This window comes from Limanda limanda, chromosome 11, assembly GCF_963576545.1.
Source record: "Limanda limanda chromosome 11, fLimLim1.1, whole genome shotgun sequence".
Classification (NCBI taxonomy): domain Eukaryota; kingdom Metazoa; phylum Chordata; class Actinopteri; order Pleuronectiformes; family Pleuronectidae; genus Limanda; species Limanda limanda.
Window position 1 is genome coordinate 4,648,583 of NC_083646.1, and position 25,787 is coordinate 4,674,369.

The 25,787-nt window shown below is 40.9% G+C and overlaps 3 protein-coding genes across 3 annotated transcripts in view; all 3 read right to left on the bottom strand.

Moving 5' to 3' along the window:
* LOC133013583 (vitelline membrane outer layer protein 1 homolog) overlaps nt 1–18,192 on the bottom strand; it is a 48,387-nt gene extending 30,195 nt beyond the window's left edge. Inside the window, exons 1-2 of the mRNA XM_061080568.1 lie at nt 17,399–18,192; nt 15,468–15,580 (exon numbers count right to left, since the gene is read on the bottom strand). The gene's annotated coding sequence lies outside the window, so the exon portion shown is untranslated. The remainder of the gene's footprint in view (nt 1–15,467; nt 15,581–17,398) is intronic.
* Nucleotides 661–19,788, bottom strand: LOC133013582 (uncharacterized). Its single transcript, XM_061080566.1, has 8 exons — nt 18,472–19,788; nt 18,188–18,289; nt 8,714–8,797; nt 8,497–8,584; nt 8,041–8,146; nt 1,975–2,087; nt 987–1,290; nt 661–782 (listed from the first exon to the last, which is right to left on the bottom strand). Exons 1-7 carry the CDS (start codon nt 18,542–18,544, stop codon nt 990–992), a joined length of 867 nt encoding a protein of 288 aa, XP_060936549.1. The 5' UTR covers nt 18,545–19,788; the 3' UTR covers nt 661–782; nt 987–989.
* A 4,317-nt stretch (nt 19,789–24,105) lies between these two features.
* The window catches only part of LOC133013584 (vitelline membrane outer layer protein 1 homolog), a 51,677-nt gene continuing 49,995 nt past the window's right edge, over nt 24,106–25,787 (bottom strand). The window contains exons 15-17 of the mRNA XM_061080569.1: nt 25,420–25,532; nt 24,433–24,736; nt 24,106–24,227 (exon numbers count right to left, since the gene is read on the bottom strand). Of these exons, the coding sequence (XP_060936552.1) occupies nt 24,436–24,736; nt 25,420–25,532 (414 nt within the window). The 3' untranslated portion in view covers nt 24,106–24,227; nt 24,433–24,435. The remainder of the gene's footprint in view (nt 24,228–24,432; nt 24,737–25,419; nt 25,533–25,787) is intronic.

Sequence of the window (25,787 nt, forward strand, 5' to 3'; positions counted from 1 at the left end):
CTTTGTAAATCACTTCTCTTTTTTATGGTCATTATTATCAGCACCAATGTTTAGTTTTATATAATTTTCTTTACTTTAATTAGATGGATTTTGTTACTTATATACATAAAAGCCAGTGCATATAAGCATATATACATATAAGCCAGTGCAATTGATCACAATTAGTCAGTTTAAGTGACTTTGCACTAGCTGCTTTTAATTTTTGAAGATGTTATTGATGACCTTTACAATCTTGCACCACCTGACTCCTGGTTATGTTATGCCAATCGGTGTCTTTTTAAACTTTGTCAGGCCTTAAACTGTAAATTAATTAATACCCCCTCTCGTCATTTCCTAATTACCTCGGTTCCAGCAGGAATTGTGGGAAACGCCCATGTCAGCGCCTCCAGCTTAATCTGACTTTACCGTGAGCTCATTGGTTCATCAGACAGGAAGTGAAAACACGCCGCTCTCGTGCTGATGATGTAAAAAATGGCTCCTTCATCTTTTGGTCTTATTTGCCGAAGCCGACACTTGAAACTTTCTCTTGAAAGCTAAATATTAATAACTGTCAGTTAGTTGTCGGCTGAACTCTGATCTCAGTGTTTGTGTTTTTAATAAAAGGAAATGAAACCTAATCAGAGACTTGAAGTTCTGAGAAAAAACATCACAGAAACAGCAGCGATTCAAATGAGCACTTTATTATTTGTCATTGTTTAATTCAGGTTGACGGAGGAGGGGCGGACCAAGCTGCTCACATACCAATCACAGGTGAGGGGACCATGCTGCTAACCTATAAATTGCTGTCGATAAAACGAACATAAAGCAAAAATTCAGAAACAGAGTCACAGGATTATGAACCTAACAACATTTGAATAATGTCACAAACATCTTTCAACTGTTAAACCAAATGGTGCTTTTATCTCGATTCCATTTACAAGGTTTATGACATTGGCAGAGGTAATTACTTTGAGTCTCTCAGCTCTTCCTGGGCTTAATTTAATTACCTGCTAGGCTCCGGCACAGCAATGGAAGCGCACGTCGTTGAGGGCGGTGTCGTCCCCTCCCCCCTGTCGGTCCTCCACCTTGGTCTCGATGCCGCAAATTCCTCCGTTGACACAAACCTGGCTCCATCTTTCGTAATTCCCCCAGTCCAGGCCGGGGCCCTCCAGCACGTGGTCACTGCTGCAGCGGAACCTGATGTTGTTGACGGCGGTGTCGTCACCGCCACCCTGACGGCCCTCCACGCGGAGCTGGAAAGCGATGAGCACGCCACTGGGGCAGTACTGAGGGTGGGACCAGTCGCCCCAGCTGGAGACAAGAGCAGGAAACACAGCAGAGTGAATCAAATCTGAATAAGAGCCAAGGTTTGGTTTGGAAACACAAAGTCGAGACGTTTCAACATCTGAACCCTGAACTCAAAATCCTGGAGAAAGAATGTTTTGATTTCCATGATGTGGAAACTGTCTCCAGCTTCCTGCTGCTTCCAAAACACATTTTTTAAAATCTTATTCTTATTTAACCTTCACAGGACCGACAGGTTGGTTCCACTGAGACAGACGATTTGACCAGCTGAATAATTGAAGAAAGACATTGATAAGACATTGATAAAAAACACCTCAGTGACTCAAAGAAATAAAGAGTTTCTACTGATAAATTCAGATTCCCTGCTGCTAAATACCAGCTCTCCACACAGGGACAGCTGTAGTTTAAAGAAATTAAAGTAAGAAAACCATAATGTGACAGAGCAGTTTACATAATGTTTGTTACATGCAACAACTGAAAATCAAGTGAATTTACATCTGGGTCACATGAGTTTTTATATATTTCACAACTACTCCGTGTGAAAAGGCAAATTTTTATTGGTTCTATGTCGAGTTTTCTAATAATCTGACTGGTTATCATCATTTCTCGGAATCTGTCACATCTTTGTAAATCACTTCTCTTTTTTATGATCATTATTATCAGCACCAATGTTTGGTTTCATTTACTTACAAGCCAGTGTGAGACTCCACAGTGGACGTGGAGCTCCGTCGCTCGTCTTTGGCGCAGATGAGGCGGATGCCGTTCATGGCCGTGTCGTCGCTACTGCCCTGTTTGGCCTCCACCTGAGGAAACAGAGTTCAGTTCCCAGAAGCAGATCAGATTAAACTAGTTTTTCTTTTGTTTAATTGCTGCACCAGCAACAAGCGCACGTGATGTCACAGGTCACAGCAGGTGAAGAGCAGCTTAGTATCTGGTACAACAGGAAGTAAATGCATCTCTGGTTGTTGTAAATAGTTCTCTGTACATAATAAGGATTCTTATGATCAATCAAAAGTTTCCTATTTTACCTTCAGGCTAAGAAAAACAAAAGTCACGAAAATGATAAAAACACAATCTTCAGTTCTACATTTGAGGTCAAAATTTGTTGAATAACTAAATCAACAATTATATATATATGTATATATAAGTGATGAAGAATTTAAAATGTAGAATACATGAATTATGAACAAGCAGAATGTCCAATGAGATAAAGGCCTTCAGCTTTTCAGCCAGTGAACTACATGGAAAGCAAAAGTTAGTATTGGACTAAGCAATGGAAAGTTAATTTATTTACCTCGGTAGGTTGAAGTTAAATAAAAAATAACTGTGAAAAATGTTAGAAATCAGTGTCTTTACCCTGGTACTGAAGCCAACAGCAAAGAACTGGTCAGGACACATCTCGGGCCCCCTCCATGTTCCCCACGGCGCTCCGTTTGGCACAGTCAGCACAGATGTGTACGATCGGCCGTCCACAACAGCTCCGTGCTGGAACAACCCCACGAACAACACGGCCAGCACGGCCAAGGCACGGAGCAGACTCTCCATGTCAACAGCAGTGAGTGGAAGGTTTCACCGGGAAAAGCCAGCTAACGAGTTCTGGAGGGGGTTCAGCCTCAAAGCGCTCTTTATAGTTTACGTGTTGATCGCGGAACAGACAACTCGTATTACGCCGTGTTTACAAACAGGGCTGGCCCTAGTGTATTTAGTCAAGTTCACTGAGAAGTGTCTCTTTGTGGACTTTAGCCTCTTTACACAAGGACAGCGTCCACATTCATGTCTTCACATATGGCCTTGGCTGATGTTTGTGAAGCCACAAAGCCTGTGGCTCTGTAGGACTCAAGAGCTTTTTCAGTCTTTTTCAATACTTACTGCTACATCCACTTGCATTGTTTGGGACAGCATTGCTCACCTGCTGAATTTGAATCAACACATCATACCAGACCACTGTGCACAGTGAAAAGCAGAATGACCCCACTTCTTCTGCCAGAGACTGGGCTTCAATCCTGATGATTGGGTCTTTGGCCTGGATTCTAACCTCAAGCAGTGCCTCTCTTACAGCTGTGGCTTCATATCGCAGAGGTCCCACAGCTTTCACTCTGCTCTCCCATCTGGTTTCTGACCACATTTTGAGCGAAAGGTTGACATTTTTCTTGAGGATGGCCCATCTCTGTGTAGAGGCAGAAAACAAGCAGTATAGCTTCTGCACAATACCAACAAATAATATGGCATCTTTGGAGCTTTTGGCAGCATCAGAATTGACCAAATTGAGTATATGTGCCCCACACGGCACAAACAAACCTCTTGGGTTCAGTTGCAGTAGCCTGGCCTGTACTCACTTGTTCTTTCCACTCATATTTGCCCCGTTGTCATACGACTGTCCTCTGCAGTCATCAAAGGCAATCTCCAACTCCTCCACCCTCTTCAAAATCAGGGCAGACAAACTTTCACCAGTGGACTCCTCTGCTACTAGGAATCCCATGAAGTGCTCTTTTACCTGGGGGTCTTCTTCCAATGTCAAAATTCATATCACTACTGACAGCTGTTCAATGTGGCTAACATCCGGGGTGCAATCTAAAATGAGGAGAAAGTATTTGAATTTCTTTATTTCTTGCACCATTGTTGAGAGAATCTTTCCACTGATGCATTCAATCAACTCATTCTGGATGGTTTTGCCCAAGTACCTGTGGTGTGATGGTTCACATTTAATCTTGTGGATGTGGTCTTTCATCACTGGGTCAAACTGTGCCATAAGCTCAACCTCTTTCAAAATGTTTCCATTTGAAGGAGAGTGGAGTATTTCTGTGTTTCCTCTAAATGCCATATTTTGCACAGCCAGCAACTGTACAATAGCAACCAGTCCTGTCAGCACTGCTCTCCTCCGACTCTGCTCTGCCTCTAAGAGGGCCTGCTCTTGTTTGTCCATGGTTGTACCTTGTTTTAATCAAACTGCCAATTCTTTCCATGACGCCAAATTGTTTAGGTGTTCCGGACTGTTTTCGTGGCTGTTTAGAGCAGCACTTGCATTTTTCCAATCAGACAGTTCTCCATGTGTTAAAAAAAATTGTTTTGGGGAGAAAAGTTGACATTGTATATGCTAACAATCTTTACATTCATGAGGCACACACCTAAGAAGAGTGTATGTGTGGAATCAGTGGTTCAATCAGAAAGAGATACAACACGCGTGTCTGAAGTTCCTTGCAGTGGTTCTGGGCTTATACATATAGAGAGAACACACAAGAGCAATATATTGGCTGGATTAGAAATGGCACGACATATTGTCACTTTTATATTAAATTATTTATCATCAGGAAAATCTGCCTGTGTTCAACAGTTAGCCTGTTAGCTCCGCTGGAGCCGAGTAGACACCAGGCTAAGAGTGACAGTCTGTCGACTTTACTGTGACGTCACGTGAATTTCAAACCTCTATTTCGCTTAAACGAGAGAGTTAGAATTAAATTCACCCCCCTCAGAGTTATCTTGATGGAAGAACCTCGCGATTGAGACTAAAAACAAATTTTGAACCATGCTGTAAACAGGTTTAATTCTGCTCTAAAATCGGGCTTTTTAACATGGGAGTCAATGGGACTTTTTTGCTACTGCAGCCAGGCGTAGTGGCTTCCCATGGAACTGCAGCTTTTTTCACTTCCGCATCGGCTTCATCGCTCAGGCCAGGATGTTGCCCCTTGGTTTACAGCTTTTGGGGGGGGGGGGGGGGGAGACAAACACGGACACAAAAACTTAAAGGAATCATGATGTTAATGTGTTTCTTTTAATGATGCTGTCTACGTATGCGACATAACATTCTTAAAAACAGTGGTGTATAAAGTACTTGAAAGCCATACTTGAGTAAAAGTACAGATATCTTACTTGAAAGTGACTCCGGTTAAAGTAAAAGTCACCCGTCAGAAAATGACTTGAGTTTAAGTCTTAGAGTTGCTCATATTAAATGTACTTAAGTATCAAGATCATCTGGTGTTGAAATGTACTTAGGTATCAAAAGTAAAAGTACAAGTACCAAATTTTATTTCAATTGACTAAAAAATTATAACAACACTAGATATATAATGTATAATTTTACAAATTTTGAACCCGAGATGCTGAGGTTAAAATAGTATTGGACAAGTGCATCTGAACTTCTAGCGACAACAAAGAATCAACACAACAGAATAAACAAGTGCCTCTTGATTCTACCTAAGAACACTAATAGACCAAATGAACCTTTTGTGTCTATTAGCTGTATTTTGCATTTTAACTGCCTGGATGTTTACCTGCCTGTATACCTGCCCGCCAGCTTGTCCATGCATCTACATGTAAGCCTGTTTATTTATCATGAGACTATCTTAACTGAATGGGCCTGGGGTTGTGTTTGCATTTGTTTCCAGCAGGGTGACAATACACCTGTAGGGTATCTTGCCTGTAGGGACGGCAAAGTGAAGACACAACCCTGCTTGAAGTTGTACACATTAGCCAGTTTGTACAATACATATACAAGACTCAACAGCTTCTAAGTTGTGTTGAGTCAGCACAAAGGGCGTCTAAGGCTTGAAATTGGCAATATATAGATATATAATATCTTTGCAAAAATTATATTGGCATTATAGTGAGTGGAAAACTGGGCCTGATTACCCAGGGTTCCATTTGGGAGGTCCATTAAAAAAATGAATTGTGTGCGTGAATATGCAGTAGTAGTAGTCCATGACACAGTGTTTGTTTTTGGTTGTGTTGGCTGAAAGTTGTTTTTGCGTTTGCTTATATAATTGGTTGTGTTGTTTGTTTTTCCATCTCGACTTGTTTTAAATCTGTTTGTTTTGTTTACGTGGACGTGTAAGACTAAGTAGACACGGCCAACCAATGATAGTCTATTTGCCAACAGTTTTTGTTTAAACCAACTTTTTCCAATATTGTCTTTAAGAAAAGTTAACCACTTGCTGCTTCGAGCTATGTATTTATGTGCAGATGTTGACACGAAGCAGGAAAGGGAAAACGAATGTGAATCGAAAAAGGAATACCTTCAAAAAATTATGTAAAGTCACCTTATAAAAGCCCTCAAAAAGCCAATTCATTTGCCTGAATAATAATCCTTACAATTTCAATAGGGCCACATGTCTGTCAGTGCCTGGGCCCTAATAATAAAGACTGAACCGAGCTCCTGCAGGAGCGAGAAGGCGAGAGAGAGAGGTGCGCCGTGCGTAAAGGTGCACGTTCCGCCAACCTCCGCTGCTCAAGTAACGAGCCAGTTTTGAGAATGTAAGAAGTAGAAAGTACAGCTATTTGTGCTCAAATGTAGCGAGTAAAAGTTAAACGTCGTCAGGAAAATAAATACTCAAGTAAAGTATATGTGAAAAATCTACTTAAGTACAGTAACAAAGTATTTCTACTTTGTTACTTCCCACCACTGCCTAAAACCAAAAAGAAAACTGAAATAATCCCCTATTCATTCTATATGAACTGTAATTTATCTATCTATCTATCTATCTATCTGGCTATCTATTTATTTATGCATGCATGTATATATGTATGTATGTAATGTATGTATTTACTGACTTCCATAAGTAACCTGGATTGCCGGAATCCGGAAACATTTTTGGATCCGGTACTTATGTTTATCTCGTCTACACGAAGCCCTTTCAGGAAAACACGGAAACGCTGGAGCGGAGTGGTTGAAATCGCTGTAAAGACGTCATGGAGCATGCGCTTAAAGTGAAAGAAGACTAAAGTCGAGATCCTACTAGCAATCTGCGCATAACGACTTCTCTACCACCTGAAATCACTGTTACCACAGCAATCAAACAGGACTAGTTAGAATAGAGCACTTCGCCATAACCCTAGTTTGTGTTAAGTTACCGTTTTGAAACTTCCGTCTATAATAAAAATCTTTTCACGTCAGATTTGCCGGTTTTGAACAATGGTCCGATGAAAATAGATTAAACAGTGATAGAAGGAAGTGACGCAGCGGGGTTAATAATGGTTCAGGCTGAGGTTGCGAGGCGAGGTGCGTTCACGGTTAAATACAACAAGCGGAAAAAGCAGAATCGCGGGCTGACCGGCGCTGAGAAATGCGCTTCCCGTGAGAACAGCCAGGCGCCTGCGCGCTGGAGAATTGCGCGAGAAAAGTATTTGCATTTCTTTATTTCTTGCACCATTGTTGAGAGAATCTTTCCACTGATGCATTCAATCAACTCATTCTGGATGGTTTTGCCCAAGTACCTGTGGTGTGATGGTTCACATTTAATCTTGTGGATGTGGTCTTTCATCACTGGGTCAAACTGTGCCATAAGCTCAACTTCTTTCAAAATGTTTCCATTTGAAGGAGAGTGGAGTATTTCTGTGTTTCCTCTAAATGCCATATTTTGCACAGCCAGCAACTGTACAATAGCAACCAGTCGTGTCAGCACTGCTCTCCACCGACTCTGCTCTGCCTCTAAGAGGGCCTGCTCTTGTTTGTCCATGGTTGTACCTTGTTTTATTCGAACTGCCAATTCTTTCCATGACGCCAAATTGTTCAGGTGTTCCGGACTGTTTTCGTGGCTGTTTAGAGCAGCACTTGCATTTTTCCAATCAGACAGTCCTCCATGTGTTAAAAAAAATTGTTTTGGGGAGAAAAGTTGAAAACAAAAACAAAAAAGACTGTTTTCTTTTTTGAATATGTCAACCAACTTTTTTTTATCCTTTCTCCATTTATTAAGGTCCTGCTGAAGTACTGGTGGTGGCAACTTCTCCCATCATCTCTCCTTGGAAAAATGAAATCAGGTGTACCTGATTTGGTCCTCTCCGAACAAATTCTGTCCTTATTGTGTTTGTGAGATGTGCAGGCCAGTCAACAGGATCGGTTGATAGTGGAGCGTCTGTTTGCTTGCTGAGTCTGGAGGGCACGCGAAAAGCACTATTTCTCATCTCACATAATTGTTGTAGTTTTAAAACAGCTGTAAATTACGCTGGTACAGTATGGAGCACATGGTTGGCTCCATATATATGTATATACAGTATATACACATACATATTACAGTATTTAATAAATGTTTCCAAATGAGATATGTAATTACAATGTAATGTTACTGTATGACTGCATTATGAATGGTTCATGTAGATTAATTCATGTAAAGCGTATCCTCATATTGTTTTAAAGAGAACATCCTTGAGCCAACTGAGATAAATTTAACATAAGGACAATGAAGTATATGCTAACAATCTTTACATTCATGAGGCACACACCTAAGAAGAGTATGTGTGGAATCTGTGGAATCAGTGGTGCAATCAGAAAGAGATACAACACGCGTGTCTGAAGTTCCTTGCAGTGGTTCTGGGCTTATACATATAGAGAGAACACACAAGAGCAATATATTGGCTGGATTAGAAATGGCACGACATATTGTCACTTTTACATTAAATTATTTATCATCAGGAAAATCTGTTGAAACATCGCACTCACCTGAGGATGCTGGCACAGCTGAGGTGCTTGGCTGTTCCTCGTCAATTGATGCAGCAGGTGGTGCCAGATATTTTAAAAGTGAATCTAAAATGATATAATAAAAGAATGTATTATCATTATTTGTTAAATGGAGCTACTATGTAGTTATTAAGCATTTTTGTGAATTTGGACAGCCTGACAAACTCTTTTCATTACAAGATGCATAGCTCTTGATTAGTTGAATCATGTCTAATTAATACACCAAAACCAACCTTGTTATAATTTCTCAAATTTCAATTTCATGACACAATGAAAATGACGCAAATTGCGGTACAGCTGAACTTGCACTATGTTTTGCTAAAGATAGCCTGATGTTTCGACTGAATGGCAATAACAAGGAGCGTCACACGTCACTGGCTAGCTAGCGTTAGCTAACTTACAAAATTACATACAATCCATTCGCTAAAGTTGACAATACAACACTTGGATTTTCACCAGTATTCCTCACTTGTTGACAAGTTGCCGTATTTTTCTTCCTTAATGGGTGTGCTATGCAACGAGTACAATATTTGTAGTGTTGTTGCACTAGCTATTGGCTTTATCTGTGTGCCCCTGGTGTAATTTATGACTGGCTGGCCTTCAATATTTTAATCATGTCTTTTTTGTATAATGTAGAATAAATGAACATATCGTTTTTGATATACCCGCCTCTGTAAAATCCTTAAGGAACTATGCGACAGGGAGTAGGAAGGCTTTCAATGACAATGGTACATCTTTTCTTCTTTACTCCACTAAAGTGCCCAGGGCAATTCTGGCATTCATGAAAGTGTTCTTATTTGGGATTCATTCTTGGCTAAGAACAGGATTTAAGAATTTACCTTTCTCCTTGGCACCATAGACTGTATATATAAATAGACAGAGGGTCCATAACGTCACCCATTGGTTTCTACAGGGTGAGAATGAGGCTCGTAGGAGGCGTTCCCCCGGCGCCATCTTGCCGGTGCTTACGCCTCCTAGTTCCTCGCTAACCAATCAATGGGCAAGGACGAGGAGCGTGAGTGAAGACTCACAGCTCAGCGACTGCAACGTTTCCTGGTTAGCTTAGGCTACGGCGCTAGGCTAACCGCAAGATGCTAATCGGTTAGCCGCGACATGCTAGCCGCCAGTGCTAACAGGCTAGCGCTGCAGCTGCTCCGGATGGTCGCAAACTTTACCATGAACTGGAGGTGAGTAACCTTGAAACAACAAAACCTATGGCTTCATCTATCATCATATTAGTAAATCTGTTTCTGCAGAATAAGAATCAGTGTAACGCAGTCAAGTCAAATTGGTTGGCGAGTTAAATAACTTTACATAACATTAGCTATCTTACATGGTGGAGCTAATTCTCTGGACACACACAACTTTTGCTTTCCAGGAAGTACACTGGCTGAAAAGCTGAAGGCCTTTATCTCATTAGACATTCTGCTTGTCCATAATTCATGTACTCTACATTATACATTTAAATTTAAATGACTTTTGCCAAATCATGACATATATATATATATATATATATATATATATATATATATATATATATATATATATATATATATATATATATATATATATATATAATTATTGATTTTGTTATTCAACAAATTTTGACCTTAAAGGTAGAACTGAAGTTTTGTTTGTGTTTTTATAATTTTTGTGACTTTTGTTTATCTTATCCTGAAGCAGGCACGTGCACAGATAGACCCCTAGTGGTGCTCATGCACCAGCCCTTTTGCCCTGGAGGAGAAAAGTGCCCCTTCTGCTGGAGTCCAATTTTTTCTTCATTCATCAATATTTAAGAATGAAAATTACTCTCTCTGTCATCAATTTCCCCCCAATGTGTTTTGATGTCTGACGGGGCATTTATTTGATTTTTTGTGAGAATTTCGCCCCGACATGCTCCGCGGCACTCACAAGCCACCCCCCCCCCCCTCCTCCTCATGCAGCGCTGAGGGCCAAACGGCTGCAAACACTTCTCCTCTGACCCGCAGCATCAGACAAACAGGTAATGACGCTGTGTGTGCAATCCCCGGAAGGTGTTTGGTGATAAATGAACCACAACATTAGCGCTGAAAACATTACGTCGCAACTGGTCCGACGTTTCCTAAAAAATAAACTAACAAAAAAGTCACGGACACAGACAGACAGGCAGGCAGGCAGGCGGACAGGCAGATCATTTCAAGGCAGTTGTACTGTTCTACAAATTAGACAAGTTCACTTGTTTTGTTTCATTTAAAATCGTAATTATTGAAATGAAAGGTAGGTCTTAAGTGGAGCTACATGGCAGTCTGGTGAGGTATATTGTGGTATATTATCAGTGTATTGCTGCTTATACTTCAGAAAACAGTAAACAAAAATGTGTGTGTACTGTGTTGTCAGCTTTATAGAGATTATGTTAGTCACTCTTAATTATTATGCACAACATCGATTTATCTCATTTACAAAATTTGCTCATAATGCCAAGAAAAGACAGACTCCAAAAGCAGAAGGACAGGGAACTGCAGCAAGCAGCTCAGGGTAGCATCTCTCTTTTATATTGGATCAGGCCATCAACTAGTAAAACAAATGAGGGAGAATCAGTAAGTTTATTTGATTTATTATTATTATTTTTAATTTGATAAATAATTTGGCGATGGGTTCCCTTTTTTTTTGGTTTGAGCACCTGCCCCCCAAAATGTCTGTGCACGTGCCTGTCCTGAAGGTAAAATAGGAAACTTTTAAAATATAAATACATCAGAGTTTTGACCGTGCAGCTTTTCATTCCTCACGTTGTTTCACAAAGTCACATTGAGTAATGGAATTGTCCCTCTGACTCAAACTGACTGTGAAGAGACAACTTCATTTGTATTATTCCAACATAATGGGACAAAAATCAATGAAATAAGTAAATGAAAAAAGGTAAAAGTTTGTTTTATTGTCCTGCAGCTCAGAGAACATTTATACTGGGAAACTGTGTTTGGAGTCATGAGGATGCCTAGTTTGGACTTGATTGAACCAATTATGCCTGAGATACAGAAGCTCGTGTTTTGATGGCGTGTATCAAACTTTGACGCCAGGCCATAGTCACATGGTATGACGAAATGTTAAAATTCAAATAACTTTAGATCTCCATCTTGTTGTGAAGACACTCATCTAAATTCTAAGTTGATCTGATGAAAGCCCTACGAAAAGTATATATGCGGAAAATGGCCAAAATGGCCACCAAATCCAAAATGGCGGGCTTCCTGTTTACTCTAGCATATCTATCCAAGAGACTTATTTCTTTGTCATGAAAAGAGACATGTCCCCGTCGATTTTTGTAGAAGTAGGCCAATCGTAGTGCCGGGGCTGCCCTTTAGGGGGCGCTAGTCAGTTATTTTGCCACGCCCATTCCTTAAACCCATCTGACAGTCTTCGGGGGGGGCTGTTGATACACACATGTAGTTTGAGGGAGATGGACCAATGAACACGGAAGTTATAGTAATTTCGTGTCATGGCGAGTTGATAAACTTTGATGCCACGCCATTAATATGGCGTTTGACGAAAAGTCCCAGTAATTTTATATATTCATTATCAATGTCTTGAGACCCATTAGACATAGTTTGACATGGTTGCGCAAAGTGGATGAGGAGGTATATCCAAGTCTAAGACGTACCAAGACATTTTCTGCTGCCACCAGGGGGCGCTGTGATTTTAAGTCACAATTTCTGTGTCGATGTCATCAGGTCGAGACTCTTGTCTTATGTGTCTAGTTTGGACTTGATTGGACCAAATATGTTCGAGATACAGACGCCCGTGTTTTGATGGCGTTTAATCACACTTTGACGCAACGCCACGGTCACACGCTCTGACGAAAAGTTGATTATTTTGATAACTTTAGATCTCCATATTGTTGTGATGACACTCGTCTAAATTTTAAGTTGATCCGATGAAAGCTCTACGACAAATACATCAAAGTAAAAACGTGGAATATGGCCAAAATGGCCACTAAATCCAAAATGGCGGGCTTCCTGTTCCGTTTTTCATAATGCACTGAGAGACTTTTTTGTGCGTCTGGTCATGATACACAAGCTTTTTTTTTTTCGTGAGGATCGGTGAATGCTAAATGAGGGGCTTATCCGTAGGTGGCGCTGTTGAGCTATTTTGCCACGCCTATTTCCAAATACTCCAGTATACGTAAATTTTCACACATTTCTACCTTACTGCAAAATTTAAAACATTTTTAAGCATGGGAAAGCCCTCAAAAAGCCCATTCACTACGCTCAGAATAATCCTTACAATTTCAATAGGGCCTCCCACCGGAGGTGCTCGGGCCCTAATAATATAAAACCAAACATTGGTGTTGATAATAATGATCATAAAAAAAGAGAAGTGATTTACAAAGATGTTCCGAGAAATGATGATAACTTATCAGATGATAAGAAAACTCGAAATAGAACCAATTAAATTCACAGGGATTAGTTGGGAAATGTATAAAAACTCATGTGACCCAGATGTCTCGACTTTGTGTTTCAAAACCGAACCTTGGCTCTTAATCAGATTTGAGTCACTCTGCTGTCTTTCCTGCTCTCGTCTCCAGCTAGGGTGACTGGTCTCTACCTCAGTACTGCCCGGGTGGCGTGCTCAGCTCTTTCCAGCTCCGTGTGGAGGGCCATCGGGACAACGGTGATGAGATGTTCAACATCTCCGGACTGATTGATGTAAAGGTCACTGCCTCCATGGAATCATAATTCTATATTTTCATGTGTGGAGTCATAAAAGTCACAGGTTATTAGAGAGGTGATGGGCAGCTCCACTTGTAGCAGCACTGCCATCTAGTGGGGAAATAAACAGGATTCAGATTGTTCCTGATGGTTTCGAGCACTGAAATGATTAGTGGACCATTAGAATTAGATCACAATCAATGGAACACCAGTGCAATTGATCATAATTAGTCAGTTTAAGTGACTTTGCACTAGCTGCTTTTAATTTTTGAAGATGTTATTGATGACCTTTACAATCTTGCACCACCTGACTCCTGGTTATGTTATGCCAATCGGTGTCTAATTAAACTTTGTCAGGCCTTAAACTGTAAATTAAGTAATACCCCCTCTCGTCATTTCCTAATTACCTCAGTTCCAGCAGGAATTGTGGGAAACGCCCGTGTCAGCGCCTCCAGCTTAATCTGACTTTACCGTGAGCTCATTGGTTCATCAGACAGGAAGTGAAAACACACCGCTCTCGTGCTGATGAGGTGAGGAGGTGACGACATGATGTAAAAATGGCTCCTTCATCTTTTTGTCTTATTTGCCGAAAGCCGACACTTGAAACTTTCTCTTGAAAGCTAAATATTAATAGCTGTCAGTTATTTGTCGGCTGAACTTTGATCTCAGTGTTTGTGTTTTTAATAAAAGGAAATGAAACCTAATCAGAGACTTGAAGTTCTGAGAAAAAACGTCACAGAAAAACAGCAGCAATTCAAAAGAGCACTTTATTATTAATCATTGTTTAATTCAGGGTGACGGAGGAGGGGCGGACCAAGCTGCTCACCTACCAATCACTGTCGATACAAAAAACACAAAGCACAAATTCAGAAACTGCAAAGAACAGAGTCACAGGATTATGAACAAAACAACAATTGAATAATGTCACAAACGTCCTTCAGCTGTTAAACCAAAGTTTGATAACATTGGCAGAGGTAATTACTTTGAGTCTTTCAGCTCTTTCTGGGCTTTTATTTAATTACCTGCTGGGCTCTCTCTCACAGCAATGGAAGCGCACGTCGTTGAGGGCGGTGTTGTCCCCTCCAGACAGTTCTTCCTCCATCTTGGTCTCGATGCCACAGATTCCTCCGTTGTTTCTCCCACAATTCTGGCTCCATTCGCCATAATCCCCCCATTTCGTGCCGGTGCCCTCCAGCAGGTCGCCGCTGCTGCAGCGGAACTTGATGTTGTTGACGGCGGTGTCGTCCATGTTTTCCTGATGGCCCTCCACGCGGAGCTGGAAATGGCTGAGCACGCCACTGGGGCAGTACTGAGGTAGAGACCAGTCGCCCCAGCTGGAGACGAGAGCAGGAAACACAGCAGAGTGAATCAAATCTGAATAAGAGCCAAGGTTCGGTTTTGAAACACGGTCGAGACGTCTGGGTCACATGAGTTTTTATATATTTCAAAACTAATCCCTGTGAATTTAATTGGTTCTATGTCGAGTTTTCTTATAATCTGACTGGTTATCATAATTTCTCTGAATCTGTAACATCTTTGTAAATCACTTCTCTTTTTTATGATCATTATTATCAGCACCAATGTTTAGTTTTATATAATTTTCTTTACTTTAATTAGATGGATTTTGTTACTTATATACATATAAATACAAATCACTAATATTTTGGAAAAGTATTATAACAACAAACTGCAGATTTGATGATTAAAATACACAGTGTATAACTGATCTTCAAAGCGTTAACACATTTATGTAATGGATTTATTTGTTGTCCAGTTTATTAAAGGGCCCATATTATGAAAATTCCACTTTTGTAGTGCTTCTACACGTTAATGTTGGTATCTGGCATGTCTACCGTCCCAAAAACTCTGGAAAAAAACAACTCCCGCGATTTGTTGTGGTTCCTCTATGTCAGAAACGATACTCTAGATGGCGTCGAATGGGATTACTACCCGAAAATACCTGATAGTCTCGCTACGTGGCCTTGGACCACCCCCCACCATCATCTCACCGGCTTCCTGGCTAGCGTTAGCTCGCGTGCACAGAACAGAACACTTACTAGCCAGTGTGAGACTCCACAGTGTGAGTTAAGCTCAGCTCCCCGTCTTTGCTGCAGATGAGGCGGATGCCGTTCATGGCCGTGTTGTCCTCAGCGTATATGTAGGGCTACACCTGAGGAAACAGACTTCAGTTCCCAGAAGCAGATCAGATTAAACTAGTTTTTCTTTTGTTTAACTGCTGCACCAGCAATAAGCGCACGTGATGTCACAGGTCACAGCAGGTGAAGAGCAGCTTAGTATCTGGTAAAACAGGAAGTAAATGCATCTCTGGTTGTTGTAAATTGTTCTCTGTACATAATCAGGATTCTTATGATCATTCGTTAGGAACCAGTTCATCCTCATGACTGCAAACACAGTTTCCCAGTATAAATGATCTCTGAGCTGCAGGACAATAAAACAAACTTTTACCTTTTTTCATTTTTCTTATTTCATTGATTTTTTTCCCATTATGTTGGAATAATACAAATGAGGGTTAGGGTTAGGGTTAGGGTTAGGGTTAGGGTTAGGGTTTGGAGTCCAAACTGGGCGATGGCGACAACACGGCCATGAACAGCATCCGCCTCATCTGCGGCAAAGTCCGGGACCGGAGCTTAACTTACTCTGTGGAGTCTCACACTGGCTAGTAAGTGTTCTGTACTGGTACCAGTCTCCAATCAGGCACCTTTCATAAACTGGACAACAAATAAATCCATTATATAAATTTGTTAACGCTTTGAAGATCAATTATACACTGTGTGTATTTTAATCATCAAATCTGCAGTTTGTTGTTATAATACTTTTCTTAACTCATAGCGATTTGTATTTGTATGTATATGAATAACAAAATCCATCTAATAAAATAAAATAAAACTACGGCTACGTTGTAGCACTAACAGGCCCGAGCACACGCGCCGTTCTGTTGCGGTCTGGGAAGAGAGAGCGTTCGATAACCAAGCGCTGGTCTCCGCGTTGCATGCGTTTGCGCTATGTGGCAAGGATAAATGCTTCACTTCCTGTAGCCAGCAGGTGGCGCTGTGATTTTAAGCCATGGTGTCTCTGTAGATGTCATCAGGTCGTGACTCTTGTCTTACATGCCTAGTTTGGACTTGATTGAACCAATTATGCCTGAGATACAGAAGCTCGTGTTTTGATGGCGTGTATCAAACTTTGACGCCAGGCCATGTTCACATGGTATGACGAAATGTTAAAATTCAAATAACTTTAGATCTCCATCTAGTTGTGAAGACACTCATCTAAATTCTAAGTTGATCTGATGAAAGCCCTACGAAAAGTATGTCAAAGTAAATATGCGGAAAATGGCCACCAAATCCAAAATGGCGGGCTTCCTGTTTACTCTAGCATATCTATCCAAGAGACTTATTTCTTTGTCATGAAAAGACACATGTCCCTGTTGATTTTTGTAGCTGTAGGCCAATCGTAGTGCCGGGGCTGCCCTTTAGGGGGCGCTAGTCAGTTACTTTGCCACACCCATTCTTTAAAACCATCTGACAGTCTTCAGGGGTCATCAGGTCGAGACTCTTGTCTTATGTGTCTAGTTTGGACTTGATCAGACCAAATATGTTCGAGATACAGACGCCCGTGTTTTGATGGCGTTTAATCAAACTTTGACACAACGCCACGGTCACACGCTCTGACGAAAAGTTGATTTTTTTGATAACTTGTAAGTGTTCTATATATTTATATATATATATATATATAAGTCATATTTTGGCAAAAGTGATTTAAATTTTAATTTAAAATGTAGAACACATGAATTATGGACAAGCAGAATGTCCAATGAGATAAAAGCCTTCAGCTTTTCAGCCAGTGTACTTTCTGGAAAGCAAAAGTTAGTATTGGACTAAGCAATGGAAAGTAGCTTTATTTGCCTCAGTAGGTTTAAGTTAAATAAAAAATGATTGTGATAAATGTTAGAAATCATTGTCTTTACCCTGGTACTGAAGCCAACAGCAAAGAACTGGTCAGGACACATCTCGGGCCACGTCCAGTTTCCAAACCGCTCTCCGTTTGTCACATTCACCTCAGATTTGTACGGCCGGCTGGTAAAGGCCACACCAGCTTCCTGCTGGAACAACCCCAAGAAGAACGGAGCCAGCGAGGCCACGGCGCCGAGCAGACTCTCCATGTCGACAGCAGTGAGTGGAAGGTTTCAACGGGAAAAGCCAGCTAACGACTACCGGAGGGAGTTCAGCCTCAAAAGCTCTTATATAGTTTACATGTTGATCGCGGAACAGACAACTCGTATCAGCGTGAATCATTTACAGAGACGCAGACGAAGTGGAACTGATGTGGATTTAACATTTCCACATCTCCAGAGAGCTCAGAATCAATGGGTCAATAGGACATTTCTCCAAGGACTAACAGCCTCCTGTAAACTACATGTATTACAGTCTATACATAGATTAAACAAGCCGGGCCAGGAAAGAGATTAAGAGAGTAAACTGACATTTGTTTTTCTTATATATGTAGAGATAAACTTTATCGTCAGATATGAAGTGAAAGTAATTTGAGGTGAACAGCCTCTAAAAGCTATCAAAACAGGAGAGTAAGGTCATGACTTCTTCCCCCGACTGCTCCTGCTCAGACTCTGGCTCCAGATGACGTCATCAGTGTAAGATGGCTACATTCCTACCCTTGATACTTTCTCTGTGGGAAAACTTTTTCACCCTCTCCCCCCTCCTGGGCGCCTGACCTCCATCCCGTCCCTCAGCCAGCTAACCTTCACTTTCTGAGGGTAGAAGCCCAAGACGCTGCAGTGGAGGATGGTCCGCCCCCAAGTAGTCAGCCGGCTCGGTGTGTTGGACCCTGACAACCGGCGGCCCTGGAGTGTGGAGAAGATCAGAGCAAAACATCAGCAGCTCAATGACCTGCAGAAGACAGAGTCACTTTATTTAATCCATTGAATTAAAGCACAGGGAGAGAGACCTAGAGGCAAATGAAGCCAAGGAAGTGAAACTGTTCGACCCATAATAACCTTCTTCAGTAGAAAACACAGAAATGTACCTGTTCTGTCCAGCGTGCTCCGTCTGAACAGCCTCGTTTTGTATCTGCAGGAATTTCCACTTGAAAACCACATCGGTGATGCAGTGTTAATTTTGTTGACGATAACGATAACGAAAAATATTCGTTAACGCCCCTTTTCCCATGACTAAGACGAGACGAAGACGCAACGAAATGGATCTTTGAAAATAAATACTATGACGAAATCTATTTTAATTTTCGTTAACGAGACGAAACGAAAATGTTGGCGGTTGACTAAGTCACAACAATTTTTAAAAACATAATCGTATCAGGCCGTCATGAAGTACCCGGAGCAGCGAGTGTGTGTGTCTGTGTGTGTGTGTCTGCTGCCAGACACCGCACCGGTCCCGAGAATCCGCCCCCTGGCCCCGCACACTCGCTCAGAGTAGAACTCGTTCACATGAGGCAGGCCGGTCACTGACTCACCTGCTGCTTCTTAACTATGGAAACAGTGAAAACACAGAGTTCCTCTGGTCTCAGCTGCTCTGAGATCAGCGCCGCAGCTTCTGGATCAGAGCAGAAGCTGCAGCTGGTTTCTACCGAGCTCCAGCTTCTGTGTCCGCCTCCAGTCTGATCTGCTTTCAATTTTTGTTTTCAAATTTCGCCAACGCCAACTAAAATATATAGGCTGCAGCTATATGTTTTTATTTATTTCAAAATAGGGTACTTCTTATTTCATACATTTCCCACAAATATGGGGATGACTCAAATAACCCTACGTAGTTCTGCGTTTAATTTATTTCAAAGTAGGCCTACACTTGCCTGTGTATTTTCTTCTCCTCTTCATAAGCATTTGGTGTTTCCCTTTGCTGTAACAGGTAAAAATAACTAAAATGTCAACAGTTTTCTTTATCGTTGTTCTATAATTTCATAAATGCAATAATCTACAGATTAGTATAGTATAACTTTATATAAAATGTTATCAGCTTTGTTATCAAATATGTTTTGCGGCTCCAGACAAATTTTATTTGGGGGAAGAGGGGGCAAAATGACTCTTTTGATAGTAAAGGTTGCCGACACCTGCTATAGACCTATAGGAGGGACATCTAATGGACAACCTAAGTACTGCAAGCTAGACTAGTACGCAGTTGTAGACACAACACAGGGGGTCCCTGGACCTGAGAAGGGAAGATAATGTGGCTATTAAATGTGACTAAAACTAGACTAAAATGTAATTTGTTTTCGTCGACTAAAACTAGACTAAAATGTAATTTGTTTTCGTCGACTAAAACTAGACTAAAACTAAGAAGGATAAAAATGACTAAAACTAGACTAAAACTAATATGCATTTTCGTCAAAAGACTAAGACTAAGACTAAATCAAAAATAGCTGCCAAAATTAACACTGCGGTGATGTTGACTTAACAAAATACACAAATAAAGTAATAAAGTAAAGTAAATAAAAACGTATGAGAAATTATTAGTTATTTGATTTGAATAAAATAATCTGAAATAGACTGAATACAAGAAGAGGAAGAAACTTGCCTGTTTAACATTGATTTTTTTCTTTGCCTTTCAGAGGGGGACTTTTGAACTCTTTAAAAAAACAACTGTCAATGATTTAGAACAGCAATGTGATTGGATCAGTGAGTTCAAAACCAACTGAAGCCAAAAAATATTATTTTTTCCTACATTTCCAATTGCAATCAACTTTAATATTGACTCATTGTTATAGCGCCACCGATAGTGTGAAAATTAAGTGTGAACAATCGACCCCAAAATTCGGTTACATGATCAGAGCCCGGACCTGAAGAGACCTATTAGTGTGAATACAGTGTTAGTGATAGCGCCACCTACTGGATCAACATTCTCTCTCTCCCTCTCTCTCTCCAGGTGCATGCTGGGAGTTTGTTGGGGGAGTGGTGGTGAGCGTGTGAGAGTTTGTCGTATTTTCGCAAATTGCTAGAGTTATATAAACTGTGTTTTTGTATAATTGTGTAGTTGTAAGTTTGTAGAATTGTTAGTGTGTCTGTGATTGTTTGGCGGTGAGTGAGCCGTATTTTCTCGGCTGGATGGCCACTTTCTGAGGGTAGAAGCCCAAGACGCTGCAGTGGAGGACGGTCCGCACCTTGTAGTCAGCCGTCTCGCTGTGATGAATAAATAAGAAATTATTTGTTATGAGATTATTTATGAGCAAACACAAAAACCCCACTCTCAAATCTCTTGGACCGGTGCTTCCGTCTGCCACGAAAAATTTAGGAATTATTTCCGGCACAGACTTCCATTGGGTGTCATGTTAATTTTGACCGAAATTCCTGGAAAGAGCAAAATGAACAATAAGTCCTAAACCACTGCCACGGCCACATTTCTTAACTCTCACCAATAAAAAAGATATCTGGTTGTTCATGGAAGTCTTGGGATTCTCAAAAAGTTTTCATTTTACAGATAAAACTGTCAATGATTTAGAACAACAACGTGATGGATCAGTAGGTAGAGCTGTGGGACGGTGACTCGGATGTGAGGAATTCAAGTCCAGTTGAGGGCAGAACTTTAGTATTGATTTTTTTCTTTGCCTTTCAGAGGGGGACTTTTGAACTCTTTAAGTTAACAACTGTCAATGATTTAGAACAACAATGAGATTGGATCAGTGAGTTCAAAACCAACTGAAGCCAAAAAATATTAATTTTTTCTCACATGTCCAATTGCACTCAACTTCAATATTGACTCTTGGTTATAGCGCCACCTAAAGTGTGAAAATGAAGTCTGAGCAGTTGACCCCAAAATTCTATCACATGAACAGAGCCCTGACCTGAAGAAACCTATTAGTGTGTATGTAGTGTTAGTAATAGCGCCACCTACTGGATCAACGTTTTTTCTCTCTCTCTCTCTCTCCAGGTGCATGCTGGGAGTTTGTTGGTGGAGTGGTGGTGAGCGTGTGATATTTTGTCGTATTTTCGCAAATTGCTATAGTTATATTCTAAACTGTGTTTTTGTATGATTTTGTAGTTGTTAGTTGTTTTATTGTTAGTGTGTCTGTGATTGTTTGGCAGTGAGTGAGCTGTGTTTTCTTGTTTTTGTTACTTTCTGAGGGTAGAAGCCCAAGACGCTGCAGTGGAGGACGGTCCGCACCTCGTAGTCAGCCGGCTCGGTGTGATGGACCCTGACAACCGGCGGCTGGGAGTGTGGAGAAGATCAGAGCAAAACATCAGCAGCTCAATGACCTGCAGAAGACAGAGTCACTTTATTTAATCCATTGAATTAAAGCACAGGGAGAGAGACCTAGAAGCAAATGAAGCCAAGGAAGTGAAACTGTTTGACCCATAATAACCTTCTTCAGTAGAACACACAGCAAATACACAAATAAAGTAATAAAGTAAAGTACATAAAACAAATAAGAAATTAGTGGTTATTTGATTTGAATAAAATAATCTGAAATAGACTGAATACAAGAAGAAGAAGAAACCTGCCTGTTTAATATTGATTTCTTTCTTTGCCTTTCATAGGGGGACTTTTGAACTCTTTAAACAAAACAACTGTCAACTCTGTCTCAGAAAGAGTCCAGAGAGCAGATGTGGTGTCTGTGCCCGAGCTGAACTGAGGCCTCAGACACCAGACACCATCCAAACTGCTGCTAAAGGTTTGACTGTGGTGTTTCTGGGTCCAGTCGAAACACAAGCAGGTGAACAAAATACCTACTTTTCCATGAAATGTTCGTATTCTTCATGTGCACCTGAATACAGAACTCTAAATGCCTCCTGACATTAAAGTGTTTCTTTAGAAGCTTACCTTGACCGGCTCTAGGAGAACAGATCAGCAGCAGCAGGATCAGGCTCTGCTCCATGTTGCAGGTGTCTCGTTCCTCCCAAACATTTCACATTCTGATGGAACTTCCTTTACAACACAAGCCAATCAAGGCCTGTGATTCAATGACAACCTCGAAAACACTGCAGAGGAACGTGTGGCTGAGATTCTATCACGACTCACTGCTGCCACCTATAGAGCAAAGATGATAATCACAGCACGAGCCCCTGACTGAGTGGGATGCAATTTGATGGTTGTTTACAGTCATGTTGTTCACACTGTTATATTGCAAGGTAATGCAAAATAATCCATCAAGTCATTAACATTACGTCAATATTATTTCAAGGAAATACTGAAAAAACCAGAAGCAAAGTCTTCAAACTAAAACTATGAAAGTAAGTTATATAGTGACAGAAAAAGGAGAAAAGTTGGAACCAGAGGATGTTTGACATTTAGTTGAGTAAAGACTAGAGCCAAATAAAAGGAATGATTTATTGCACCTTGTTCTTAGACAAATTGAGATATGTGAATATGGGCTGTACAAATAAAAAATGATAGATTAGTTGCTGTCTCCACATCTTTATGAAACTGTATGACGCTTTAAACCTCAATATTAATATCAATATTCATGCATTATTGCCTAGGATTGAAAAATTGTCTTCAAAAAATATCTTGCGAATGTTACAGAAAGTAGAACAAATGATCCACCTTTGTTCAGATCCAAACTTTTATGGGTTCTTTCTTTGCCCATGTGTCATTCTTACTCCAAGTTATGTGGAAATTCACTCACAGAGGTAAAAATAACCTTTATAAATCCCTTTCAACCGAGGGAGACACTGAAGATCAAGATATTCACTCTACTGTCTTTCTAGTGTTTCTGTGGCAAAGTAACACATCGATGTCTGAGAAGACAAAAACAGGAATTGTCATTTTTTTCTTCAAATGTGACTACATTTCTTAAGTTTCTTCTGATCCACATCAATTAATCCTCTAATTATTCCAGCTCTATACTAACTATCAAAAGGAAGTCTATTATCTGTTGTTCAACAATCGATAACTCTGCTGTCACAGGACGTGGTACAGTGTCCAGATCGAGTCGGTGCAGAGCTCGGGCCTTTGTGCCCAGAGGGCGTTTCTCTGCTGGACAGCGTGGTTGCACCAGAGGTTCAACATCTCCAGACTGATTGAAGTAGAGTTCACTGCCTCCATGAAATCATTAATCTATATTTTCATGTGTGGAGTCATAAAAGTCACAGGTTTTAAGAGAGATGATGGGCAGCTCAACTTGTTACAGCACTGCCCTCTAGTGGGGAAATGATTAGTGGACCATTAGAATTAGATCACAATCAATGGAACACCAGTGCAATTGATCATAATTAGTCAGTTTTAGTGTTTTTGCACCAGCTGCCTATTATTTTTGAAGATGTTATTGATGACCTTTAAAATCCTGCACCACCTGACTCCTGGTTATGTTATGCCAATCGGTTTCTTATCAAACTTTGTCAGTCCTTAAACTGTAAATTAATTAATAACCCTCTCGTCATTTTCTAATTACCTCAGTTCCAGCAGGAATTGTGGGAAACGCCCGTGTCAGCGCCTACAGCTTAATCTGACTTTACCGTGAGCTCATTGGTTCATCAGACAGGAAGTGAAAACACGCCGCTCTCGTGCTGATGATGTAAAAAATAGCTCCTTCATCTTTTTGTCTTATTTGCCGAAGCTGACACTTGAAACTTTCTCTTGAAAGCTAAATATTAATAACTGTCAGTTAGTTGTCGGCTAAAATCTCAGATCTCAGTGTTTGTGTTTTTAATAAAAGGAAATAAAACCTAATTAGAGACTTGAAATTCTGAGAAAAAACGTCACAGAAACAGCAGCGATTCAAATGAGCACTTTATTATTAATCATTGTTTAATTCAGGGTGACGGAGGAGGGGCGGACCAAGCTGCTCACCAGTCAATCACAGGTGAGTGGACCATGCTGCTAACCTATAAATTGCTGTCGATAAAACGAACATAAAGCAAAAATTCAGAAACAGAGTCACAGGATTATGAACCTAACAACATTTGAATAATGTCACAAACATCTTTCAACTGTTAAACCAAATTGTGCTTTTATCTCGATTCCATTTACAAGGTTTATAACATTGGCAGAGGTAATTACTTTGAGTCTCTCAGCTCTTTCTGGGCCTTAATTTAATTACCTGCTAGGCTCTGGCACAGCAACGGAAGAGTACGTCGTTGAGGGCGGAGTCGTCCCCTTCCCCCTGTTCTTCCTCTATCTTGGTCATGATGCCACAGATTCCTCCGTTGACACAATCCTGGCTCCATTCGCCGTACTCCCCCCAGTCCAGGCCGGTGCCCTCCAGCACGTGCCCGCTGCTGCAGCGGAACTTGATGTTGTTGACGGCGGAGTCGTCACCGCCACCCTGACGGCCCTCCACGCGGAGCTGGAAAGCGGTGAGCACGCCACTGGGGCAGTACTGAGCGTTGGACCAGTCGCCCCAGCTGGAGACAAGAGCAGGAAACACAGCAGAGTGAATCAAATCTGAATAAGAGCCAAGGTTTGGTTTGGAAACACAAAGTCGAGACGTTTCAACATCTGAACCTGAACTCAAAATCCTGGAGAAAGAATGTTTTGATTTCCATGATGTGGAAACTGTCTCCAGCTTCCTGCTGCTTCCAAAACACATTTTTTAAAATCTTATTCTTATTTAACCTTCACAGGACCGACAGGTTGGTTCCACTGAGACAGACGATTTGACCAGCTGAATAATTGAAGAAAGACATTGATAAGACATTGATAAAAAACACCTCAGTGACTCAAAGAAATAAAGAGTTTCTACTGATAAATTCAGATTCCCTGCTGCTAAATACCAGCTCTCCACACAGGGACAGCTGTAGTTTAAAGAAATTAAAGTAAGAAAACCATAATGTGACAGAGCAGTTTACATAATGTTTGTTACATGCAACAACTGAAAATCAAGTGAATTTACATCTGGGTCACATGAGTTTTTATATATTTCACAACTACTGCGTGTGAAAAGGCACATTTTTATTGGTTCTATGTCGAGTTTTCTAATAATCTGACTGGTTATCATCATTTCTCGGAATCTGTCACATCTTTGTAAATCACTTCTCTTTTTTATGATCATTATTATCAGCACCAATGTTTGGTTTCATTTACTTACTAGCCAGTGTGAGACTCCACAGTGGTGATGGGGCTCCGTTGCTCGTCTTTGCCGCAGATGAGGCGGATGCCGTTCATGGCCGAGTCGTCGCCACTGCCCTGTTTGGCCTCCACCTGAGGAAACAGAGTTCAGTTCCCAGAAGCAGATCAGATTAAACTAGTTTTTCTTTTGTTTAATTGCTGCACCAGCAACAAGCGCACGTGATGTCACAGGTCACAGCAGGTGAAGAGCAGCTTAGTATCTGGTACAACAGGAAGTAAATGCATCTCTGGTTGTTGTAAATAGTTCTCTGTACATAATAAGGATTCTTATGATCAATCAAAAGTTTCCTATTTTACCTTCAGGCTAAGAAAAACAAAAGTCATGAA

Bases quoted from the DNA above. Each gene is read 5' to 3' on its own strand.
- LOC133013582 (XM_061080566.1), bottom strand. From the start codon at position 18,544: ATGTGGTTTTCAAGTGGAAATTCCTGCAGATACAAAACGAGGCTGTTC. The intron at 18,290-18,471 runs GTACATTTCTGT...TCCACACTCCAG, and splicing joins GAGCACGCTGGACAGAACAG to GGCCGCCGGTTGTCAGGGTC. The intron at 8,147-8,496 runs GTGTGTGCCTCA...CGTGCCCTCCAG, and splicing joins TCCACACATACTCTTCTTAG to ACTCAGCAAGCAAACAGACG.